General features: G+C 35.7%; 1 protein-coding gene across 16 annotated transcripts in view; it reads left to right on the plus strand.

Moving 5' to 3' along the window:
* METTL8 (methyltransferase 8, tRNA N3-cytidine) overlaps window positions 1-23,642 on the plus strand; it is an 87,747-nt gene that overhangs the window by 49,763 nt on the left and 14,342 nt on the right. For 13 of the 16 annotated variants that reach the window (XM_077883186.1, XM_077883183.1, XM_077883188.1 and 10 more), the window contains 2 exons: window positions 11,393-11,484; window positions 22,389-22,759. In XM_077883186.1, coding sequence (XP_077739312.1) covers window positions 11,393-11,484; window positions 22,389-22,759 — 463 coding nt within the window. Of the gene's footprint in view, window positions 1-4,663; window positions 4,757-11,392; window positions 11,485-22,388; window positions 22,760-23,642 lie in introns of those variants that run through there. The other 3 variants (XM_077883191.1, XM_077883192.1, XM_077883187.1) reach the window with 3 other exon arrangements.

Genomic DNA, 23,642 nt, shown 5'->3' on the forward strand with positions numbered 1-23,642 from the left:
TCCCTCTGTCCCTCCCTTGCTCTCTTTAAAAAAGAAAAGAAAAAGGAAAAAGAAATTGAGATAACATTCAATCCTCATAAGTGTTGTAAATTAATATAATCAAGTTATCTTTCAATTTTTTGGTCTCATTTGTTCTTTTATTTTCTCTACTACGTTTTTAACTATGATGTAAGATTTTACATCATTTTTACATATTATCCTAGAAAAATAGTTCCAAATTTTGGTCTTAGAACCCTTTTTCATTCAAATTTTTGAAAACCCTGAAAGTACTTTTATTCATCTGATTTAATATCTATTGATCTTTTCCATATTAGAAATTAAAACAGAGACATTAAAAATATTTAGTTCATTGTAAAATAATAATCAGTCACATAAGTTACATATTTTAACAAAAATATCTATTTGTTCCCCCCAAAAAAGTGGCATTATTTTAAATGTTTGCAAGTCTTTTTAATGTCTTACTTAGTGGAAAAAGCTGGATTCTCATATCTGCTTCTTCATTCCATCTGTTGTGATATGTTGTTTAGGTTGAAATATATAAAGAAAATTTGGCCACATACAGATATATGCTAGGAAAGGAGAGGAATTTTTTAGTAGCATTTTAAGATAATTGTAGGTATTTTTCCTGATATTACACTAAATCTCAGCAGTGATAGTTTCTTAGTTGCAATATACAAATACAAAACCATATCAAAAATAAATAAATAAATAAATAAATAAATAAATACATACATACATACATGAAAGCAGTAGTTGGGGAAAAAATATCAATTATAATTCATTGATATATCTTGTACTTTGGATATTTTACCTCTGTATCATTTTAAAATATTATTCATGGATAATTTGGAGAAGTTTGATTCCCTGTTTAATATAAATCTTTCAAATGTTGACACATTTCATTATACATTATACATATTTAAAAGTCACCTTTGTAATATCACCACTATTCCCATCAGGAAAATCTCTAAGTATTGGGAAGCTATCAACTCATGGTGGTAGATACAACTTTTCAAAATTCTAATTTTTGCTTTAAAACACACAATTCATTTTTGGCAGCAAAAATTGTCACTTATTTGCCTTAAAGTGTAGGCTCATATCATTCACTTTCTTTTAAGAGAGAGAGAGAGAGCAAAGGGCAGGGCAAAGGTGAGAGAGAGAGAAAGAATCTTAAGCAGGCTCCACATCCAGGGCAGAACCTGATGCAGAGCTTTATCCTGTGACTCTGAGATCATGACCTGAGCCAAAATCAAGAGTTGGACACTTACCTGACCAAGCCACCCAGGCACCCCTCATTTTACTTACTTTTAAGATATACTGGATACCAAGTCTGAATAACTATAGTTTGTCTACAGTTGCTCTTTCAATTAAAGATAGCATTCCCTGGGGGGGGAAGCAGATAATTCCATTCACAATGCAAACAATCATACAGGTACTTTTCTACAAGTCAGTCATCATACTTCAGAATGCAGCAGAAGTCCTTCATGCATGCCTTCCATTTTGTCACATAGAATATTAAACATTTATACTCAAGGGTCATTATTTTATAACATAATTTTTACTGTTTTATCAGGCACAGTCTTTAAGTGAATTAGATTTTTTTAAACAAAATGGTGAATTCTTGACCACCCACTGGATGGTGGTATAGAATCAATGACTGTTAGTACATTTTGGTGCCACTGTCTTGTTTCATACTAGGGCAGTTGTGCTCTGTTGCACCACCATTGTTTTTATACTATCAGTGCAAATGTCAATGCGGTAAAAAAGGCAAATAGCAGTATTATTATAGAAATAATTTTGACTTCATGAACCACCTGAAACAGTGACACCATTAACACTTTGATAATGATACTCCTAGAGATTACAGTGTTACTATAATTATGTTACTTCCTCAACTTGATACAGGCTACTTAGAATTAGTATTGTGAGGGGTACCTGGGTGGCACAGTTAGTTAAGCGTCTAACTCTTGGTTTCAGTTCAGGTCATGATCTCAGAGTCCTAGGATTAAACTTAGTGTCAGCTCCCCACTCCACATGGAGTCTGCTTGGGACTCTCTCTCCCTCTGCCTCTGTTCCTCCCCACTGTGCTCTCTCTCTCTAAAAAAATAAATAAATAAATCTTTAAATAAATAATGAATATTATACCACATAATATTAGATGTTAGAAGATTACAATATCATTCTACTTATCCATTCAATGTGTGTTAGATTTTTGTCATAAAGTTTACTTCTATGTATGTTGTAAGTTCTATAATTCATTGTTATTATTTCTGCTACGTATAGCTAGCAATTTTTTAAGAAATTGAGAAAAAGTATTAAAAGGCTGTCTTTTATAAGTTACCAGATATTTATCATTTTTGATCTCTTTATTCTACCCTATGGATTTGAGTCTCCATCTAGTACCATTTTTCTTTGGCCTAAAAAACTTTAAAATTTCTTGTATTACCAATTCTGCTGGTAACAAATTCTCTTAACTTTTGTTTATCTGAAAATGTTTTTATTTTTAAATTTTGAAAGATATTTTCACTGCATATAGAATCTACATTGATAGACTTTGTTCTTTCATTATTTTAAAGATGTCACTCATTTGTCTTCTTGCCTCCGTTGTTTCTAATGAGAAGTCAATTGATGTTTGCATTGCTTTTCCCCTCTCTATAATAGCTCTTTTTAAGATTTTTAAAAATCTCTGTTTTTTAGCAGTTTTCTGTGTATGCATTATCCCTGGGATTTGCTTTGCTTTCTGGATTTATTTTTTTTTTTTTTAAATCAAATTTAGAAAATTTTTAGTCAGTCTTCAGGTTTTTTTCTTATTCATTCTGTCTCTTCTATTACTGAGACTTCAGCTTCTGTGTTTCTTAGACCCAATTGTTTTCATTCCATAGATTATGAAGACTTGTCCTTTTTTTTTTTCTTTACATTTTTTTCCTCTGTTTTCAGTTTGGATAATTTTTACACCTTTAAGTCTTTTAAGTTCACTGACCTTTTCTTTCTATAGTGCCCATTAGCTATTAAACCTACCCAGTGAATTTTTCATTTCAGATATTATATGTGGGTTAGTTTTAGAATTTGTTTTAATGATTTCCATTTCTTTGCAGGGGTATCCCCATCTGTTGATCCATTCTGTCCATCTTTTCCTTTAAATCTTTGAACATTTTTTAAAGCTATTTTAAAGTCCTTGTGTACTTATTTTAACATTTGAGTTTTCTCAGTCTATACTTACTGGATACATTGTCTCTTGATTAGGGATCACATTTTCTACTTCTTCACATGCTAATAGTTTTGATTGTGTGGTGGACATTATGGATGATATTTTATATGGAATCTGGATTATGTTTTCTTACTTTAAAGGTGATTTTTTTCTGACAAGTGGTCGAATTACTGCCAAATCTTTTTGGTCAAGTGAGATATAATTTTTTAAAAATTTTTATTTAAATTCAATCTAGGAAACATATAGTGTATTATTAATTTCAGGGGTAGAATTTAGTAATTCATCTGTTGCATACAAAACCCAATGCACATTACAGCAAGTGGCCTCCTTAATGTTCATCACCCAGTTACCTCTCCTGCAGCCCTCCACCCTCAAGCCACTTTCAGTTTGTTTTCATATATTAAGAGTTTCTTTTCTTTTTTTTTTTACATTTTATTTATTTAGTCATGAGAGACACAGAAAGAGAGGCAAAGACACAGGCAGAGGGAGAAGCAGGCTCCATGCAGAAGCCTGACATGAAACTCAATCCCAGGACTCCAGGATCACACCCTGGGCCAAAGGCAGGTGTTAAACCGCTGAGCCACCCAGGGATCACCATATACTAAGAGTTTCTTATGGTTTGCCTCCCTCTCTTTTCATCTTATTTTATTTTTTTTCCCTTCCCCTATTTTCATTTTGTTCCTTAAATTCTACATGAGTGAAATCATACGGTCATGACTGATTTTACTTAATATAATACTATCTAGTTCTATCCATATTATTGCAAATGGCAAGATTTAATTCTTTATGATGGCTGAGTAATATTCATATATATGAATATATGTATATATATGTGTGTATGTATATATGTATGTATTCACACACCACATTTTCTTTATCCATTCATCTGTTGATCAACATGTGAGCTCTTGGGCTCTTTCCATAGTTTGGCTATTATAGATGTTGCTGCTATAAATATTGGGGTGCATGTCCCCCTTCAAATCACTATTTTTGTATCCTTCAGGTAAATTAAATACCTAATAATGTAATCGCTGGGTCATAGGGTAGTTCTCTTTTTAAAGATGAGATATAATTTTAGGTGTTGTTAGGGTGAGACTATTTTGATATTGTCCTGAACTAAATGTGGGTTTATTCCTATGGCATGGCATTTCTGGGATCTTAACTGAATAATGGAGGTGTTCAGAGAAGCTTCTCCACTCTGACTTAGCCAGAATTCCAATACCTCCAAAGCACTGTACTGCCTATGTCCAGTCAGTTCTCTTTTTGCTATGTTCACCCCCAGAATCCTCTCTGTCATCAGGACCTGTGGACTCTGTCCTGTCACAGTGAATAGCCAGCACTAATTAAATAGTAGGAGAACTCTCTTGCAGACTTTAGGAGCCTGTCCCTTTGTCCAGCCCCCTTTTCTTCAGTATTCTACTGCAGAGTCTTATTACCTCAGCAACTCAGAACCCTAATTTCTGTATTCTCAGTTCGCAAAAGTGCCACTCAGTGAGACAGCCATTCTCTGCACTACAGTATAGAACAGGTTGCCGACAGAAAACCAGGGTGAATGTGGGGACTGACCTTTTGTTTCTCTTTTTAAAGATCGTAGTCGTGTATAGTCTGAAGTGTAATCCGGTGCCTAAAAACAATTCCTTTCATATATTTTTTCCAGTTCTTTTCATTGTTTTTGGTAGGAGGATTAGCCCATTATGGTGTCCTCTGTCATAGCCAAAATTATAAGTCATATTCAGCAGTTCTAAGTCATAATTATAAAGATTTTATAGCTGTATAGGAAAATGTTTGTATATATGTGTGTATATACATACAATACAAGAAGAGAGCTTGAAAAATTAAGAACTATTAATCTATTAGGATATTTAAATGAAAAGTAAAACTTTTTCTCGAAATTTATTATTATAACTATATAATAAATATGATTTTGTTCTGGAATTAAGGATTATTGAAATAATTTTAACCTGAAACTAATAACCTCCATTTTTTCCCTTTACCTAATATCTTTTTTTAAAGATTTATTTTATTTGTTTACTTATTTATTTATTTATTTATTTTAAAGATTTTTATTTATTTACTCATGAGAGACACACAGAGAAAGAGAGGCAGAGACACAGGCAGAGGGAGAAACAGGCTCCATGCAGGGAACCCGACGTGGGACTTGATCCCGGGTCCCCAGGATCAGGCCCTGGGCTGAAGGCGGCGCTAAACCGCTGAACCACCAGGCTGCCCAAAGATTTATTTATTTTTTAGAAAGAGAGAAAGAATATGCATGAGGGGCAGAAGGAGAGGAAGAGAGAGTCCCAAGCACACTCCATGTTGAGCACAGAGCCTGACACAGGGCTCAATCCTATGACCCTGAGAGCACAACCTGAGCCAAAACCAAGAGTTGGACACCCAACAGACTATGCCACTCAGGCACCCCACAAATATTTTAATTTTTTTAATTTTAATTTTTTAAAGATTTTGTTTATTTGACAGAGATAGAGAGCACAAGCAGGGTGAGTGGCAAGCAGAGGGAGAGGGAGAAGCAACCCCCTCACTGAGCAGGGAGCAGGATGTGGGGCCTGATCCCAGAACTCCAGGATCATGACCTGAGCTGAAGGCAGATGTTTAACCAACTGAGCCACCCAGGTACCACCCCCCACCAAAGCATATTTTATTTCTAATTCAGTAGCTACTTAAAATTTGTTAAGTTTGTCTTTAAATTTTGTTTTATAATGAGACTTTTATATACACAGTAAATGACAAAGACAGAAAAACATTCTATCCACATAGCTTGCACTGAGTGCTTTAGTTTAGTTTATTTGTGATTATTAAAAATTATAGTAGTGTGGCATCACATTCAGCAGAATTTTCAGTAGGTAAGATCCTTAAAAATGTTAGTACCCAAGCTAAACAATTGGAGTCTGTGTATGTGTGTTTTAACTATTCCAAACCAAATCATATGTACAATTATTTAGACTGTTGCTACAATCAACTTAGCAATGAATCCTCATTCAGTTATACTTTACATATAGAAGGAATAGAAAATACATATGCACATTCACAAACTCTGGTCATAAGACTTACGACTACTACAAGATTATAAGACAAATTCTACCAGCCATGTTGTAAAAACTTCTTACTCAAAATCCTATCTTTTATTTTTGATATTTCTTTTTTCTCAAATTGAAGTTTTCAGGAAAAATATTAAAGTATATTTTGTACTTTTTGCCCAATTTTCTTTTTTAAGAAAATGTATCTTCTTTTTTATTGTAAGAATTGCTGGATTTTCCCTTAAGAAGGATGATATAAGGTTTTAATAACCATTGTTGTATATATATGTCTTAAACATATAGTATAGTTTTTTTGTAAGTATATATATATATATATTTTTTTTTTTTTTTAGTTACCTCTAGTTGAGGGATGCCTGGGTGGGTCAGTTACGTGACCAACTTGATTTTGGCTCAAGCCATCATCTCAGAGTTGTGACGTCAATACCCACATCGGGCTCCATGCTGAGCACAGAGTCTGCTTAAGATTCTCTCTCCCTGGGATCCCTGGGTGGCTCAGTGGTTTAGCGCCTGCTTCTGGCCCAGAGCGTGATCCTGGAGTCCTGGGTTCAAGTCCCACATCAGGCTCCCTGCATGGGGCCTGTTTCTCCCTCTGCCTGTGTCTCTGCCTCTCTCTGTGTGTCTCTCATGAATAAATAAATAAAATCTTAAAAAAAAAAAAAAGATTCTCTCTCCCTCTCCCTCTGCCCCTCTCTCCCTACCCCTAAAAAGAATTACCTCTGTTTGAAGCAGCTTTACAACATTAAGGAAATTTTAAGACCATTATCTCTTAGTTCCACTATTCTAACATACTTGTTTTTGTTTCACCCAATGTCTCTATAATTTTATTTAGTTGTGGTTACGTATATAATTTAGTTAGGATACGTATATAATTTTAGGATCCGCTGTTTTAACCTCATGTTGTTTCATACACATTTTCCATGTTGCCACATAAACGTCATATTTATCATTTTAAATATCTGCATAATACTCCTTTAAGTTACCATAATTTTTTCATTACCCTATCACTGAGTTTGTTTCCATTTTTTTGCTATTATATTTGGTCTTCTGGCAAACACAATTTTACAGGTACTTCTCTATACAGAACTTCTCTATTCTTTTGAGTTACTTCATTGCAATCAATTCCCAGAAGCACAGCTCATAGGTCAAACTGTATGAACCATTTTTTTCCTTCGGTGGTAATGGTAGTGGTTGTTAAATACCTGATTACTTCAGTTTGTTAGTTATTTGTCTCTATACTTAAATTCTATTGAAATGGTATTTATTACTTATAAACCCAAATGAAAAAAAAAATAAACCCAAATGATTCTTATTGCTGTCGAGTTTTGTATATGTGATTCAGACTCTTTTAATATAAAAAATGCCATAAAGCAGCAGGTCTGAAGGAAGTCCCCATAAATACAGTAGGAATGTTTTATAGATTTCTGTGGGGATTCCATAACTATACAGTGGAAAATCTGTTCTGCAGGGGCTTAGGGTATAATATTCCCCTTCACTTAGTAGTTAAGAAAATGAAGCAACATAAAGAACAGTGTAGGGAAGTTAGAGCAATTTAAGAAATAACTAAATCTATTAAATACTCAGGAAGAAGCAAGTTAAATTAACAGTTTAAAATAAATGCTCAAAGCTAAAGACCATATATACTCTTATTGTCTCAGAGCTTGATTTTTTTTTTTACAGAGAAATGGATTGTTCTATTTTCTTTCTTATATGCTATAGAAATTTATAGATGAGAAACTTGTACCCAGCCTTAGTAATCCTGTTTTTCAATAAATTACTCGTTGCCTTTAATATTATAACTATCATTTAATAATACTCTATATGTATTTACATATACAGAATATAAAATATAATTGCCAGCTCCAAGTTATGTGATTGCTCACATATATTAAAATAAGTCAAAACAAAATCTGGGCTTTTTAAAAGATTTTTGTTTATTTGAGGGTGCCTAAGCAGCTCAATTGGTTAAGCATCTGTCTTCTGCTCAGGTCATGATCCTGGGATCCTAGGATTGAGTCCCACATTGGGCTCCCTGCTCAGTGAGAAGCCTGCTTTTCCCTCTCCCTCAACCTGCCACTCTCCTTGCTTGTGCTCATTCTCTGTCAAATTAATAAATACAATTTAAAATATATATATTTTTTATTTATTTAAGAGAGAGAGAACATGAGCCGTAGGGAGGGGGGTGCCAAAGGAGAGGCAGACTCCTCACTGAGCAGGAAGTCCAACTGGGAGGCTCAATTTCAGGACCCTAACTAAGATCATGACCTAAGCTGAAGGCAGTCACTGAACCAGCTAAGCCACCAGGTACTCCTAGAAATCTATTCTAATTTCATTCATTAAAGCAAGTGGACAAAAAAAAAAAAAAAAAAAAAAAAAAATTAGAGCAAGTGGACAAAACTGCTTAATGGTTATTTGGGCTATGAATGATTCAATTTTAAATAATGGTAGTTAGAGTTTGGAACTCTGCCTTTTTTTTTTTTTTTTTTTTTTTTTAACATTATCATTGACTTTTCCTGAGAATTTCAGTATACCAATTTTGATCTTTCTTAAAGGAAGGCAGTTTCTCACCTTTCGGTGGTATATTTATAGTCAGGTCACTGGAACATACCCTCTCATATCTGATTACATAAACATGACTCAAAATAGTACCAAGCTTATCATCATTCCACCCAAAGCAACTCCTTATTCTGTCTTGGTTATCCACCCCCACCTCCACTTTCCTTGATACTCAGTTTTAAAACCTTAGAATCGTTTTTTAATCTATTCTTCATCTCCCAGCAGCTAGTTAACCTCTAAGTCACAGCTACAGTTTTTGTCACAGTGTCTTCCCTTCTGCTCAGCCTTTCTGTTTGCTGTCACCACCATTTTAGTCCTGGGACTCATTACTCCTAGACCACTGCAACAGATTTCTCATTAGTTTCTCTTACACCAGTCCTTCCACCACTTCATTTTATCTTACATATTACTAAACTATTCACACCTAAGGTCATTTGAAATCTGACTGTTACCCACTTGTCAACTTCATCTGCAGTTACCCAAAAAAAAACAACAACCAAAATGAATATTTTGTTGTTTCCTGTATATGCTGTCCATATTCCCAGCCTCTTAATGACATGTATAAATTGCCTCACCTCCTTTCTGCCTCACCTAAACCCAAACTCCCCTCCCTCTCAAGCCTTCCTGTTTGCCCAGCTAGCATTTAATTGGCTATATTTGCATACATTTGACATTAACCAAGTAGGCTACATTGTATTATCATTTACTTCAGTTAATCTGCCTGCATCAGGACAATATATATCCCATTATGGCCAAGTATTCAGTTTCAAATCTCTCAGTATCCCCCACTGTCTTCGTTGACAGTAATATACTACTGGTCAAGAGGATGAACTTTGAAGTAAGATAAACCTGAGTTTGAATTCTGATTCTGTCATTTAATGGCTATGCGACCTTAAGTAAGTTACTAAATTTCTGTTTCCTCTTACATAAGTGGAGCATGACTTTAACCCCTTCATAGGGTTTTTGAAAGGACTAAATAAGACATATATGTATGTAATATGATTGGCACAAAGCCTAGTAACACACAAATGATAGTAATTATCATTATGATAATTATGATCATACTAAATGCCCAGTTAATGTTTACCAGCCACCATTATGGTGCATGTCAAGAATTTGATATTTCATCCTTTTTTCATCAGGGAGAAAGCTGTTAAGAATGATGTTAGAAATTTTTCTTACAGTTATCAATAGGCTACATGGAACTTGAGTTTTGGAAATGTGGCTTTGTTGTTTAGAAAATTGGTCTAGGGATGCCTAGGTGGCTCAGCAGTTTAGCTCCTGTCTTCAGTCTAGGACATGATCCTGGAGTCCCGGGATCAAGTTCCACATCAGGCTCCCTGCATGGAGCCTGGTTCTCCCTCTGCCTGTGTCTCTGCCTCTGCGTGTGTTTGTGTGTGTCTCTCATGAATAAATAAATAAAATATTTTTAAAAAGAAAAAAGAGAAAGAAAATTGGTCTATTCCAGGAAATTACATCATTCATTTATAGTCTGACCTATTGCAAAAAAGGAAATACAAATTTTGTAAAAGCAAACCTTCAAAGCCACATTTAGTTTGTATAAAGATGTTGCTTCTATTCTGTGAAGACATTTTAGCAGCAGAAAATAATATCTTCTCACATAGGAAATATAAATTCTGAAACTGAAAATACTTACAGAAGGTGTCAGATCTTGGAAAGTTGACCTTCTTAAATACTATATCAACTATTCTATCATTTAAATGTTAAGAATCCATTACATGATGAGATGAGCACTGGGTGTTGTTATACTGTATGTTGGAAAATAAATTTAAATAAAATATATTTATTTTTTATTTTTTTCTATAAAATATATTTTAAAAAAAGAACCCATTTACAGAAATTAAGGCAATTAATAGGAAAATCTAAAGTTACTTAAAGGACTGAGGGTATGAAATATTTTATTTATTTGTTTATTTATTTATTTTTAAAGATTATATTTATTTATTAGAGACACACACAGAGAGAGAGAGAGACAGAGGCAGAGACACAGGCAGAGGGAGAAGCAGGCTCCGTGCAGGGAGCCTGATGTGGGACTCAATTCTGGTTCTCCAGGATCATGCCCCGGGCTGAAGGTGGTGCTAAACCCCTAAGCCACCAGAGCTGCCCAGTATGAAATATTTTAAAACATATCTATTTGACAACAAAGTATTAGAATATAAGTATTGTAAAAGGAGATTAAAAACTATTTAAAAATTCCATATTCATAAATGAACAAAAAGGCAAATAAATTTAGCCTTAGAGTAAAATAGAATAAACCATACTACCATCCAAATAATCATGCACTATAGTGTTCCTGGGACATTACTTCAGCATCCGTTTGCAAAAGGTGGTTGGAACTTATAGCACAGTCAGATTTTAATAGAAGAACTGTAGGAGTTCCAGGGTTGTACCAGCACTATCAGAAGAAACATCTGACGCAAAATATATTCATTCAGCATGGAATTAGTTTGTATCATTTGCCTTTGATTATTTTAGAATGAAAGATGTATCCCTCGTCACCTTTGTTCTGCCTTAATTATGAAGCAGGTTTTACAACCTTTTCATTTTTTGATAGGGATCACATGCAATGGTCCGATGAAGAAGAAGCAGCAGCCAGAAAAAAAGTAGAGGAAAACTCAGCTGTTCGAGTCCTTCTGGAAGAACAAGGTAGGTAACTACATGTTGGAGCTTCTGATACTTCTGGAGACTTCCACTGATTCAGTTCACATGTTGTCTTCCTAATTGTGTCATTGCTTTGGAGAGTAATTAGCATCTACCTATGCCAATCCACTTGTTCCATTTGGGAGAATTCCACTATTCTAGTATAGTGGAACCAAAGTTAGTGAAATAAATTATGTATTGACTCTTTATTGGCTTTTTTGGTAATCATAGTATTATTTTTCTGGGAGATACTACAAGGAAATTTTAAAATTTCCCTCTTACTATGCATCTTTTAGTATGCTATTGTGCATTGTGCTGGCCAGGAATGTTTAACAAATTCAGATACTTTGAGCAAAAATGGTAAAGTAATATCAAAATGTTGTGGCCTTTTAAGATAAACATCAAGTTTCATAAGGATTCAAGGTACTTTTCTTGGAACCCTTTTGTTATTCAGGGTTTAATTGAGGTAAGACTTTGTCAACCTTCAAAGCTGGCTTCTAAAAAATAGTAGCTAATGCTACTATCACAAAAACAGAAAATAATAAGCATTGGTGAGGATGTGGAGAAATGAACCCTTAGGCACTGTGGAATTGGTAAAGTTGTAAAATGGTACAACCTCTATGGAAAACAGTATGAAAGTTCCTCAGAAAATTTAAATGCAACGACCATACGATCTAGCAATTCCACCTCTAGATATATAGCCAAAAGAACTTAAAACAGGGTATTGGGGATGCCTGGGTGGCTCAGCAGTTGAGCATCTAGACGTGATCCCAGGTCTGGGGATTGAGTCCCACATCGGGCTCCCTGCAAGGAACCTGCTTCTCCTTCTGCCTGTGTCTCTGCCTCTCTCTTTCTGTGTCTCTCATGAATAAATAAATTAAAAAAGAAAATAGGGTCTTAAGGATTCACACACCCATTTTCATAGCAACACTAGTCACATTAGGCAAAAGGCAGAAGCAACCCAGATGTGCATCAACAGATAAATGGATAAACAAAAGGTAGTATATACACACAGTGGAGTATCACTCAGCCTTAAAAAGAAAGAAAATCCTGTCACATTCTACAACATGGATGAACCTTGAGGATATTATGCTAAAGGAAATAAGCCAGTCACAAAAAAAGGCAAAAACTATATGATTCCACTTATACGAGGTATCTAAAGTAGTCAGATTCATAGAAACAGAAAGTAGAATGGTGGTTACCAGAGGCTGGGAGGAGGAGGAAACCCAGAGTTGTTGTTTAACAGAGAATTTCAGATTTGCAAATTGAAAAAGTTCTGGACATCTGTTTCACAACAAAGTGAATGTACTTAGCGCTACTGGATTGTATGCTAAAAAATGGTTAAGATACAAAATTTTATATTATGTGTTTTTTATGACTTTTTTTTAAAGCAAACTAAAAGAAATTTGGTCTGTGTCCTTCTGACTATATGGCTAGGAACCCATATACACTTTGACCAACACATAAACTCTTGAGATAAGCTGTTCTACCTTGGTTTTTTGTTTTGTTTTGTTTTTAATTTCTCCCTCAAAACAAGTTGGTTCTTTTTTCTTTTAAAAAAAGAAAAAGTTTATTGAAGTACCAAACACACATAGAAATTTTCACAACTCCTAAATGAATTGTCACAAAACTCAATGAGTTTTCCCAACATCAACATCAAGAAACAGAATATTACCATTAACCCAGAAACTTCCTCATTTTCTGTCCCAATAACAGTACTTCCCCCCCAACCTCTCTGACCCCACAAAGAGCAACTACTATTCTGACTTCTAATACCCTAGGTTAGTTTTACCAGAACAGCTTGGTTCTGATCCTCATGATTTCTCAATCATTCTTGTAGCAATATCAGTGTATCTATTAGATAGAGCAGGTGTTGGTGAGGGTTAGGGATAGGGTAAGGGCTAGGAGCCAAATCCAACCTACTGTCTGTTTTTATAAATAAAGTTTCATGGGAACACAGACATACTCAATTTGTTTATATATTGTCTATTGCTGCTCTTGAGCTCTATCTACACAGTTGAGTAGTGATTAACAGTGACCATACGCAGACCACAAAGACTACTTACTATCTGGCCCTTAACAGAAAAGTTTGCCAACCCTTGAGATACAATTTTGTTTGCAGATTGATCCTATGTTCTGAAACTCCCTAGGGAAAGATGTTTGAATTCCTCTGTGCAAACCAAGCAGAGTGAAAATTGCTAATCTCAGGGGCACCTGGGTGGCTCAGTTGGTTAAGCGTCTGTGTTGTGATCTCAGGGTCCTGGGATCGAGCCCCATGTCAGGCTTCCTGCTCCACTGGGAGCCTGCTTCTCCCTCTCCTTTCCGCTCATGTTCTTTCTCTATCTTTGTTGTTATCTCTGTATCTCTCAAATAAATAAATAACATTTTTTTAAAAAAATCATTAATCTCACTGGCAGTTAACTGTTATTCTAGTGACTTTGTCTACAGTTGTAGCTAAGGCTTGAAGCAAAGGTAGCTATAGACACTAAACTAATAAGACAGCTCTTAGGCAGTGAAGAGAACGCTTCTGTCTTTCTTATCCTCTGTCACCATTGATGACTTACTTTATCCTCTGACATTGTTGCTATTCATTAGAGCTTATTCTCCTTCTTTATCCTAAGCATGAATGTGTCCTGGAGGGTAGACAGGAAAGAAGAGCACCTGACCCACAATGGAACCATTCTATTTTTATGAGCTCCAGCCATGCAGTTCCAGAGAGGGATATGGCCAGGGAGTGTTGGGGTTGGATTTGAGGGTGCATACCAGTGGCAATTCTGCTTACAAATCAGCCAACATCACATTCCTTTGTAGGAACTCTGTCACACTGTTTCTGAGGAAGTATAATTTTGCTTCTTTGCCAGCAGCTGCACAGACATATTTTCCACATTACTCAAGCTTCTGCTAGTGGCCACCTGGATGTGACAGAGAACGTCAAGCCTAAACAGAATTAAAAGTTATCAGTCATCTTAATTCGTTTCCAGGAAGTTAAAAATTATCTACAGTATATTTCCTGATACGAAAAACCAAGGATTTTTTTCATGCTCTCTTGAATATTTGTTTAGGACATAAATAGATGAGCAGTGCTGATAATGTTCACTTAGAGTGCTCTGTACAAGGCTGCCTATTTTGGCCTATTTATGTTAACAATGAACTTGAGTGAAGCTAATGAGAAGGTTATTTTAGGGCCTTGGAAACCGCAGTAAAGGAAAATGACAGTTCCCACAGAACCATAGTGTGACTGAAATAGAAAGGTGGTGACTGGCCTCTCTCTATAGGAGCAGGAAAAGCAGGCTGGAGAGGACTGATGATACTGCTTTGAAGCATTTGGTTTGCTTATTAGCATCTCCAGTCTCTTTCTAAGCAAGTTTTCTGGCTGCCGTGGAGATGCAGAACTCAAGACTCCATTTTTTTTTTTTTTTTAAGATTTTATTTATTTACTCATGAGAGACACAGAGAGAGAGAGATGCATAGACACAGGCAGAGGGAGAAGCAGGCTCCATGCAGGGAGCCTGAGGTGGGACTCAATCCCGGGTCTCCAGGATCACATTCCGGGCTGCAGGCGGCGCTAAACCACTGCGCCACCGGGGCTGCCCTCAAGACTCCATTTTAAAATGGCTCAAAGTTGGGGATCCCTGGTGGCTCAGTGGTTTAGCGCCTGCCTTTATCAAGTTCCACCTCAGGCTCCCTGCATAGAGCCTGCTTCTCCCTCTACCTGGGTCTCTGCCTCTCTCTCCCTCTCTGTGTCTCTCATGAATAAATAAATAAAATCTTAAAAAATAAAATAAAATAAAATGGCTTAATGTGCTGGAGGTTTCTGCTGGGTCCCCACCCCACCCTGGAGCACGACTCAGTGTAGTGGACTTCACACATGCCACAAGCCCAAGGAGAGGACCACACACCACACAACGAGGGTGACTGTGTGATCACATTTAAGCAGAGTTGCATAGAGCAGCAACTGAGGCTGCTGTGAGGATGGCGTTGAGTGAGAGGACATTACAGTGAGAGTCAATAACCTTCCTAGCCACCCAGCCAGGCTCCACCAGGGATCATAGACCTGTAGATTGCAGAAGCCCTAGGTGAGGCTTCTGATGTGATATTTAGCATCTCTGAAGAATACAGGTCAAGGTGAATGGATCAGTTTAAAAGCTCTACTCAGAAAACATTGTGAAAACCCAAAGGAGGCTCTGACCCGGTTCTTCTCCTGTGCCTCTGTCCTAAGTCTCTGACAAAGCTCGTTTTTTCCCATCACAAAGTATTCCATTTGTAGATCGTTATATGGCATAAACGATGTCTATTGATCTTATCTCACTAATTTTAATGCCCTGGGAAGAAATACTGGTTGTTCTCCCATGCTGGCCTACTCTCTAGCACACTTCTTTTGGTCTCTGTGTGTGTCACTCTCTCCTGTCACTCCCTTTTCTCATTTCTCACCTATTGTCTCAGATGCTGTGAGAACTGAAGTCAGGAAACACCCTCACAGTTCTGGAAATAAGAGCTTAAGCATCACAAACAATACAATCTTTTGCTGTGAGTTGGTTGACATTTCATTTCTATGATTAAAATGTATAACATCCAAGCTCTCATTAGCTGTTTTTCTTTCACTTAGATGCCGAGATTAATAATTTTAATTCTACATTTCCTTTTGGTAATTTCTTTTAAATTTTATGATAGCTCATATTTCTTTTAAAAGCAGGTTAATTCAGAGAAATAAGGCAAATACATTTGGCAGTTTTTGAGTTAACACGATTATATTTTACAATTTCCTAAAAAACATCTCCGGGGTGTTATATCTCAGCTGGTAATTTAGAAAATGTAATGGGTTTTTAAAACTTAATAACAAAAGCAGCTGCTATTTTTACTTCAAAATATTCTTCCAAATAATTATCTATCTAGGGTGAGTTATCTATGTCCAGCAAAATAGTAAGAAAATTCCACTATACCTTACCTTGTGAATTCCTTTACTGCTTAAAAGTGTCCTATGTGGAGAAAAAAAAAAAATAGAGTAGTTGAAAATTTTGTGTGCTTATAGAGTACTTGTTTTTACGTCATCTTTGGTTTAAGATTTCATGCAGTGCTGTTAGAAATATACTTTTCACTGGGCACCTGGCTGGTTCAGTCAGTAGAGTGTGCAACTCTTTATCTTAGGGTTTTAAGTTCAAACTCCATGTTGAGTGTAGAGATTACTTAAAAATAAAATCATAAATATATATATATAAATATATACATGCTAAATATATTTTTCATAAGAGTTTTTTCTTTTTTTTTAAGGTTGTATTTAATGATTTACTTTAGATAGAGATTGAGAACACATATGTGCAGGAGACTGAGCAGGGAGGAGTGGAAGGGGAAGAGGGGAGGGAGGGGAAAGAATGCCAAAGAGATTCCATGCTGAGCCCAAGGTAGCAGGGGGTTCAATCTCATGGCCCTGAGATCATGACCCAAGTGAAACCAAGAGTTGGATGCTTAACCAACTGAGCCACCCAGGTGCCCTAAGAGGTTTTTTTTAACTAGACAATGAACTTTTATCAGTGATACGTGGAAATTTCCAACTTTGAGAGCTCAGGTGTTTGCATAATTGATGTGCAAAAATAACTCTAAATTGCTTTTTGTGGGACACCTGGGTGGCTCAGTGTTGAGCAATCTGCCTTTGGTTCAGGTCCTGATGCAGGGGTCCTGGGATTGAGTCCCACATCGGGCACCCCACAGGGAGCCTGCTTCTCCCTCTGCCTTTCTCTGTATGTCTCTCATGAATAAATAAATAAAGTGTTTAAAATAAATAAATAAATACATTGCTTTTTGTTATGTTTTAACAGGATAATTTTAAATAATTAATATTAATCACATATATGGCAGATACATAAATGGTTTAATTCAATTTCTTAGTTGTGATATTCAATGTGATTCAGGGTGAATTCTGAATATTTAAATATAGTTAGTATGTCATATTCTTTCTTCCCCTCAGCAGTATTAAATTTAAGAAGTGAATAATTGAGAATTTGCTTTATCTGTCTGTGGTTAAACACATCACTACATCCCTTTTACTGCCATTGGTGTAGAACAATTGACTCTGAATCCAGAGCGTAGAAAAACGAAAGGAGAAAACTGCTTCTCCAAGAAAAATTGATCATTAATATGCCTGTTTAGAAAATCAGTTGGTTAAAAAAAAAAAAATCAGTTGGTTGTGCTTGGCTGGCTCAGTTGGTAGAGCATGTAACTCTTGATCACAGGGTCATGGATTTGAACCCCATGTTGGGGGTAGAATTTATTTTTAAACAAACAAGCAAATAAATAAATAAATAAATAGAAAATAATTTGGACGAGATTAATACAGGGCACATTTCTCCACACTAAATATTTGACTTTACTAGCCTGAACTTGAGATAAGCTAACAGCTGGTTGAAACTAAATTTTTCACCCATGGTCAGGAAAATAGCTCTTCTACTTCCTGTTATCACAGATACCTTCAAAGTTCAGGAAATTAACTCATATGCTGGTGTTTACCTTGTCTCATAACTATAACTGTGAGTTTGATTGAGCTTCTGTGGTGTCCCAGAAGCTGTCACATGTTATTGGGAACTATGAGTTGCCAGCATTGATTGAGATAACTGCTGAAAGCACAACTTAAAAAGCAAAGAACAAGCAAGCAAGTTCCAGGCGATTAGCCTTTACCCTAGCCCATGCTGGGTGCTGTTTCTGTTTTGTTTCTATCCCACAAACCCATCTGTTCTCTCTCTCTCTCTCTTTTTTTTTTTAAGGTTTTATTTAATTATTCATGAGAGGCAGAGACACAGACAGAGGGAGAAGCAGGCTCCTCACAGGGATTTGATCCTTGGGCCTGGGATCACACCCTGAGTTGAAGGCAAATGCTCAACTCCTGAGCCACCCAGGAATCCCCCGATCTGTTAGATCTGTTAGATCTGTTAGATCTCTTAGATCATTTTATGTTTACATTGTTCATCATAATTTCATCATATAATCTTTCATAGTTTATATTTTCTGTAAATCAAATGGTATTTAGTTCTGTATTTCTGATCTGTTTTTATGAAGGTTCACTCCAATCAGCATTATTTGTACAATTTAATTATACTGATTATGTCATACTGGGGTTTTAATTTCAATTTGATGCTTCATAATGAAAGTACAAAATCAGAAAAACAGGTTTTTAAGGTTTTTTTTTTTTTTTCTTTTCGTAATTTCTACACCCACTGTGGGGTTCAAACTCACAAATCTGAGATCAAGAGTCACATGTTCTTCCAGCCGAACCAGCCAGGCAACCTGAGAGCATGAGCTTTGAAGTTCAGCTCCTGGCTATAGTAGGTAACATTGGAAAATTTTCTATCCCCTCTGACCTTGAATTTCTTTGTAAATTGAAATAATAATATGTCTAAATGGGGAAAAAATTCAAATAAAGCATTTGACATAGTGCCTGGTCATAATAAACACAGTATGTGTTATTGTTGATATGGGTATGATGATTTATGTTTTTTTTCTCTTAATTCCTGAAGAGTGGGATGTACTTGAAAAAGGCTTAGAAGTGTACATGTTAGCAGCCCTTGATCATGCTTTTCTCTTAGTAATCAAATCCTTTTTAAAGATTGCACAATCCAGGGTCGAATTTAGATGCTTAATATATTTGGAATCTGAGCCAGATTCCAGTTACCTTGCTACAGATTCATCTTCTTTATAAGCTATAGAAATTAAAACAGTAGTAGTTACAGGCTTATATTTAAGATAGCAACCTGATCCAAGATTTTGTAGTTTGTAGAACTGGCAATATTTAATGTTCTCCATAAATTCATGGGGCTTAATAAGAAATTACATAGACTTTTTCGACCTTGAACATGGAGATACCCAAATTCAACCCCTCATCAACTGAGAAAACTTTGTAGACAAGTTGAATGAAGCATTCAACTAAGATTCTGTTTTTGTGTATAAGATACAGATAAACCTTTTCAAAAGAAGGAACTACCTAATAATCATTACATTGTTACCATCACTCTAAATTTTCATCTGATATAAATCAGTATAAAATAAATTTTAGAACTGCAATCAGTATATAGATCGATCTGTGTGAATGTCTTCTGTTAATATCATTGTCCTTTACATTTTAATTGCCACGAAAAATTACTATATTTTGACCTGAGTGGCTTGCTTGGTCACTCCTATGTTGTTGGTTTTTGAGCTATTTCCTACTTCTTCCTATTTTAAATAGCACTGCTGTGAACATCTTTTCTTTCAAGTTGAGGTCCTGCTATTTATACCCTTCCCCCGAGTTAATTCCTAGGAGAATATTTCCACAAATTAATCAAGGTTTAATACTATATTCTAGTTACTGATAGGTTCAAACTCACTTCACAGCTTGGTATTGAAAACTCAGATACTATAGATTTGATTAAATGTATGTCTTCTTAGGTGGTTGCTTTTTATTAAACAGAATTTTTTTTTTTTTTTTTTTTTTACCAGCATAGAGTGAGTTAACAAAGAGAGTTTTTAAGGTAAAAGTAAAAAAAGGTGTAAGAAGACCCTGGGGAAATTTGATAGTGTCCTAAATTCCTCCTGAATCTGATTTCAGAATGTTGTTTTATTTTCTCACACAGTTTATCAGGTACACTCCAGTTCTTAAAAGTAGAGATAGAACTATTTTAAAGATAATATGTAACATTTTTAGATTAACCATAAATGGGCTTCTTTCCATTAGTGCAGCTGTGAGCATGTTTTGGACTTCAACATCACATAATTCTTTTGTTACAGAGGTCTACTTTCATTTCTCAGACCTTAAATACGGATGGGAGTTTCTGTCTTTATAGCAGTCCTGCTGCCGGATACAATTCAGCCTTGATGGGAAGGAAGTTTTGTGGCCAGATGGGTGGAGATCCATGTACAAGGCCATAAAGATAAAAATGGAAAGAAAAGGAAAACTATACAAGATTCTGTAACAAAGATGAACCTGACTACAGGCAACTGCTTGTTCTGAGAGTCAGGGCTTCTTTAAAATTAGGAAAGAAATGAGTCCATTGTTTTTATTCGTAATTTAGTTTATTTGGGGGATAGTAATTTCATATAGATCAAAATTCAAGTAATTATTTTATAAACTCTGGCCCCCAGACACCCAGTTGCCCTTTTTGGACAACTAGAGGCAGCCAGTATTACTAATTACATGATTTTCCTTCCAGAAATATTCTGCACATATACATGTAAATATGTATGTACATGCATTATGTTTCTGTATATGCACACATGTGTTCTTTATCTTTTTTCCCCTAACAAATGGTTGTGTCATAGACACCCAACATAATCTTGGAAATTGTATCAATAGAAGGTCTCTTTTAATCTTTATTGTTGTTGTTGTTTATAGTTTTTTTTTTTAAGATTTTATTTATTCATAAGAGAGACACAGAAAGAGAGGCAGAGACACAGGCAGAGGGAGAAGCAGGCTCCATGCAGGGAGCCCGATGTGGGACTTGATCCTGGGACTCCAGGATCACGCCATGGGGCTGAAGGCAATGCTCAATGGCTGAGCCACCCAGGCATCCCATAGATTTTATTTGTTTATTTGAGAAAAAGAAAGAGAGAGAAAAGGAGAGACAGCATGAGCTGGGGGAGGGGCAGAAAGAGAAGCAGACTTCCCGCTGAGCAAGGAGACTGACTCAGGACTCAATCCCGGGACCCCAGGATCATGACCCAAGCCAAAAACAGATGCTCAACTGACTGAACTAACTACCCAGGTGCCCCTTTTTTGTTCTTTGAAAGCACTTTAAAAATGTCTTGTGCCGGGGCGCCTGGGTAGCTTAGTCAGTTAAGTGTATGGTTCCAGCTCAGGTCATGATCTCAGGGTCCTGGGATTAAGCCTCACATTGGGCTTGGGCTCTTTGCTTAGTGGTTAGTTGTCTTCTCCCTCTCCCTCTGTGCTTGTGCTCTCTTTTTCTCTCTTTCACTCTCTCTCTCAAATAAATAAATAAAAGCTTTTTAAAAATGTGTCTATATTGAGTGAGAGTAATTCTTACCGCAGGGATCAAGTATACACAGTAGTGTCTAAGAAATGTCTGTTGAGTGAAGGAGTGAGTGAGTTATTTTATTAATTTAAGGTACAAATAAAGAGAGGGAAAAAGCTAAGAATTGTCTGAAGTTGAGACTGTTGACCTAACCCTCACCCTGGGACCAAGGGAAATCTAAGGGGTAACATCATAAAAAGCAATTTATTTTAAAAAGGCATATCTCTTTAAGGCTTCATATTAGATGTCAATAGGAAGAGATTCCCCTGGAGGTGGGGGAAGAATGGAATGGCCCCTGGATTCCAGGAGTCCTGGCTCTGTTGTGACTGGCTCTGGGACCTGGAACAAGTGGGTTCATATCTCTGTGCTGTCCTTTGTTCAAATGTAAAACAAGGGAGTTGGAGTAGATTATTTCAATGGGCTGTTCTGGTTGTAAGATTATGTCATTTATAATTCTGCAGTTTCCTGTCTATTTACCAATTTGCACAAGATATCTGTCATGTTGAAACCACATTTATAGAGAAATTTAAAAATGAGGTATCATTCCCTATAGATTATTGGTAAAAATGTGATTATTAAGAAGCTAGGATTTAGATTATAGAAAAGTAGTTTGTAATGATTATACTCCTTACAAAAATTTATTGGCCAAACTATTAAGACATTTATGGGGATAGAACTTAATACCCCACATATTGACACATTTTGAGAGAATCAGTACTCTGTAATTTTAACCTGTAAGAGCAAAAAAAAAAAAAATCAGATAAAAATTATAATATTAAAATTATTCAATAGTAAATGTAATTGTTATAAATGATAATGTCTGTAATATATTTAACAGTATTTAATAAATATATTTAGTTATTAAAATAGTAACTAACAAACATAATTCATAGTAAAATATTTTTTTCTTTATTTTAGTTAAGTTTGAGAATGAAGCTAGTAAATATTGGGACACATTTTATAAGATTCATAAGAATAAGTTTTTCAAAGATCGTAATTGGCTGTTGAGGGAATTTCCTGAAATTATTCCAGTTGATCAAAAAACTGAACAGAAGTTGCAAGAGTTATCATGGGATCATGCAAAAACTAGTGCTGCAAATGGTTTCTCAAGAATGCACTGCCCTACTATGCCTGAAGAAAAAAATTATAATAAGAAAAGGTGTGGTTCATCAGATGGTCAAAGGAAAGCGGGATCACATTTTTCCAACCTAGACTCTAAAGAACACAGAAAAGGACCTCTGAAGACAGAATTGTTTCCTGGTAGCAACGCCACTTTCAGAATCCTAGAGGTACTGTCCTGCTGGGGCAAAGATGGGGAATGGCAAATAACTTTGAAATATATATTCCATATGGCTTTATTAATAATCCAGATTTTTTAGGGGGAAAATGATCAAATCTAACTAAGTGTTCAGTATACTTCTGTGCATAAAGAATATTTGAGGGACTCATATCTATATTCAGTTTCTAAGTTTGTGATTTTTTTTTTTTTTATTTTTTTTTATTTTTATTTTTTTTTTATGATAGTCACAGAGAGAAAGAGAGAGAGAGAGAGAGAGAGGCAGAGACACAGGCAGAGGGAGAAGCAGGCTCCATGCACCGGGAGCCTGATGTGGGATTCGATCCCGGGTCTCCAGGATCGCGCCCTGGGCCAAAGGCAGGCGCCAAACCGCTGCACCACCCAGGGATCCCCTAAGTTTGTGATTTTTAATTTGTTTTCATTTCTAACTTGAAGGCAGTTTTAAATACCAATAAAATTTTGGCCTTAATTTCTATCTCTTTCTGTTATTAACCTTTTTTTTTTTATTAACCCTTTATAAGTGAAATAGAAATAAGTGAGATACATAATTAGCTGTAATCTGGTATAGACCTTGAACTGCCTATTTTCAAAAATAAATCTCTTACCTCTGGTTATAAAGGTAGTATTGTATACATTGATTAGAGAGTTTGCTAAAGAGTAGGTAAGAAAAAATTATCTACCATCTCACATACAAGGGAGTTAACCACTCTTAACATTTTACTGTAATTTTTCCTTTTGTTTATACTGTTTTATGCAGTTGAGCTATAGAGTACCTGTATTTTGGGGTTTTGCTTTGTTTCTATTTAACATCATAACATAAGCAGTTTTTTTAATCTTAAAAATTATCTATGAACATTTTCATGACTGCAAAATAT

Source organism: Canis aureus, chromosome 34 (assembly GCF_053574225.1).
Source record: "Canis aureus isolate CA01 chromosome 34, VMU_Caureus_v.1.0, whole genome shotgun sequence".
NCBI classification, from domain to species: Eukaryota; Metazoa; Chordata; class Mammalia; order Carnivora; family Canidae; genus Canis; species Canis aureus.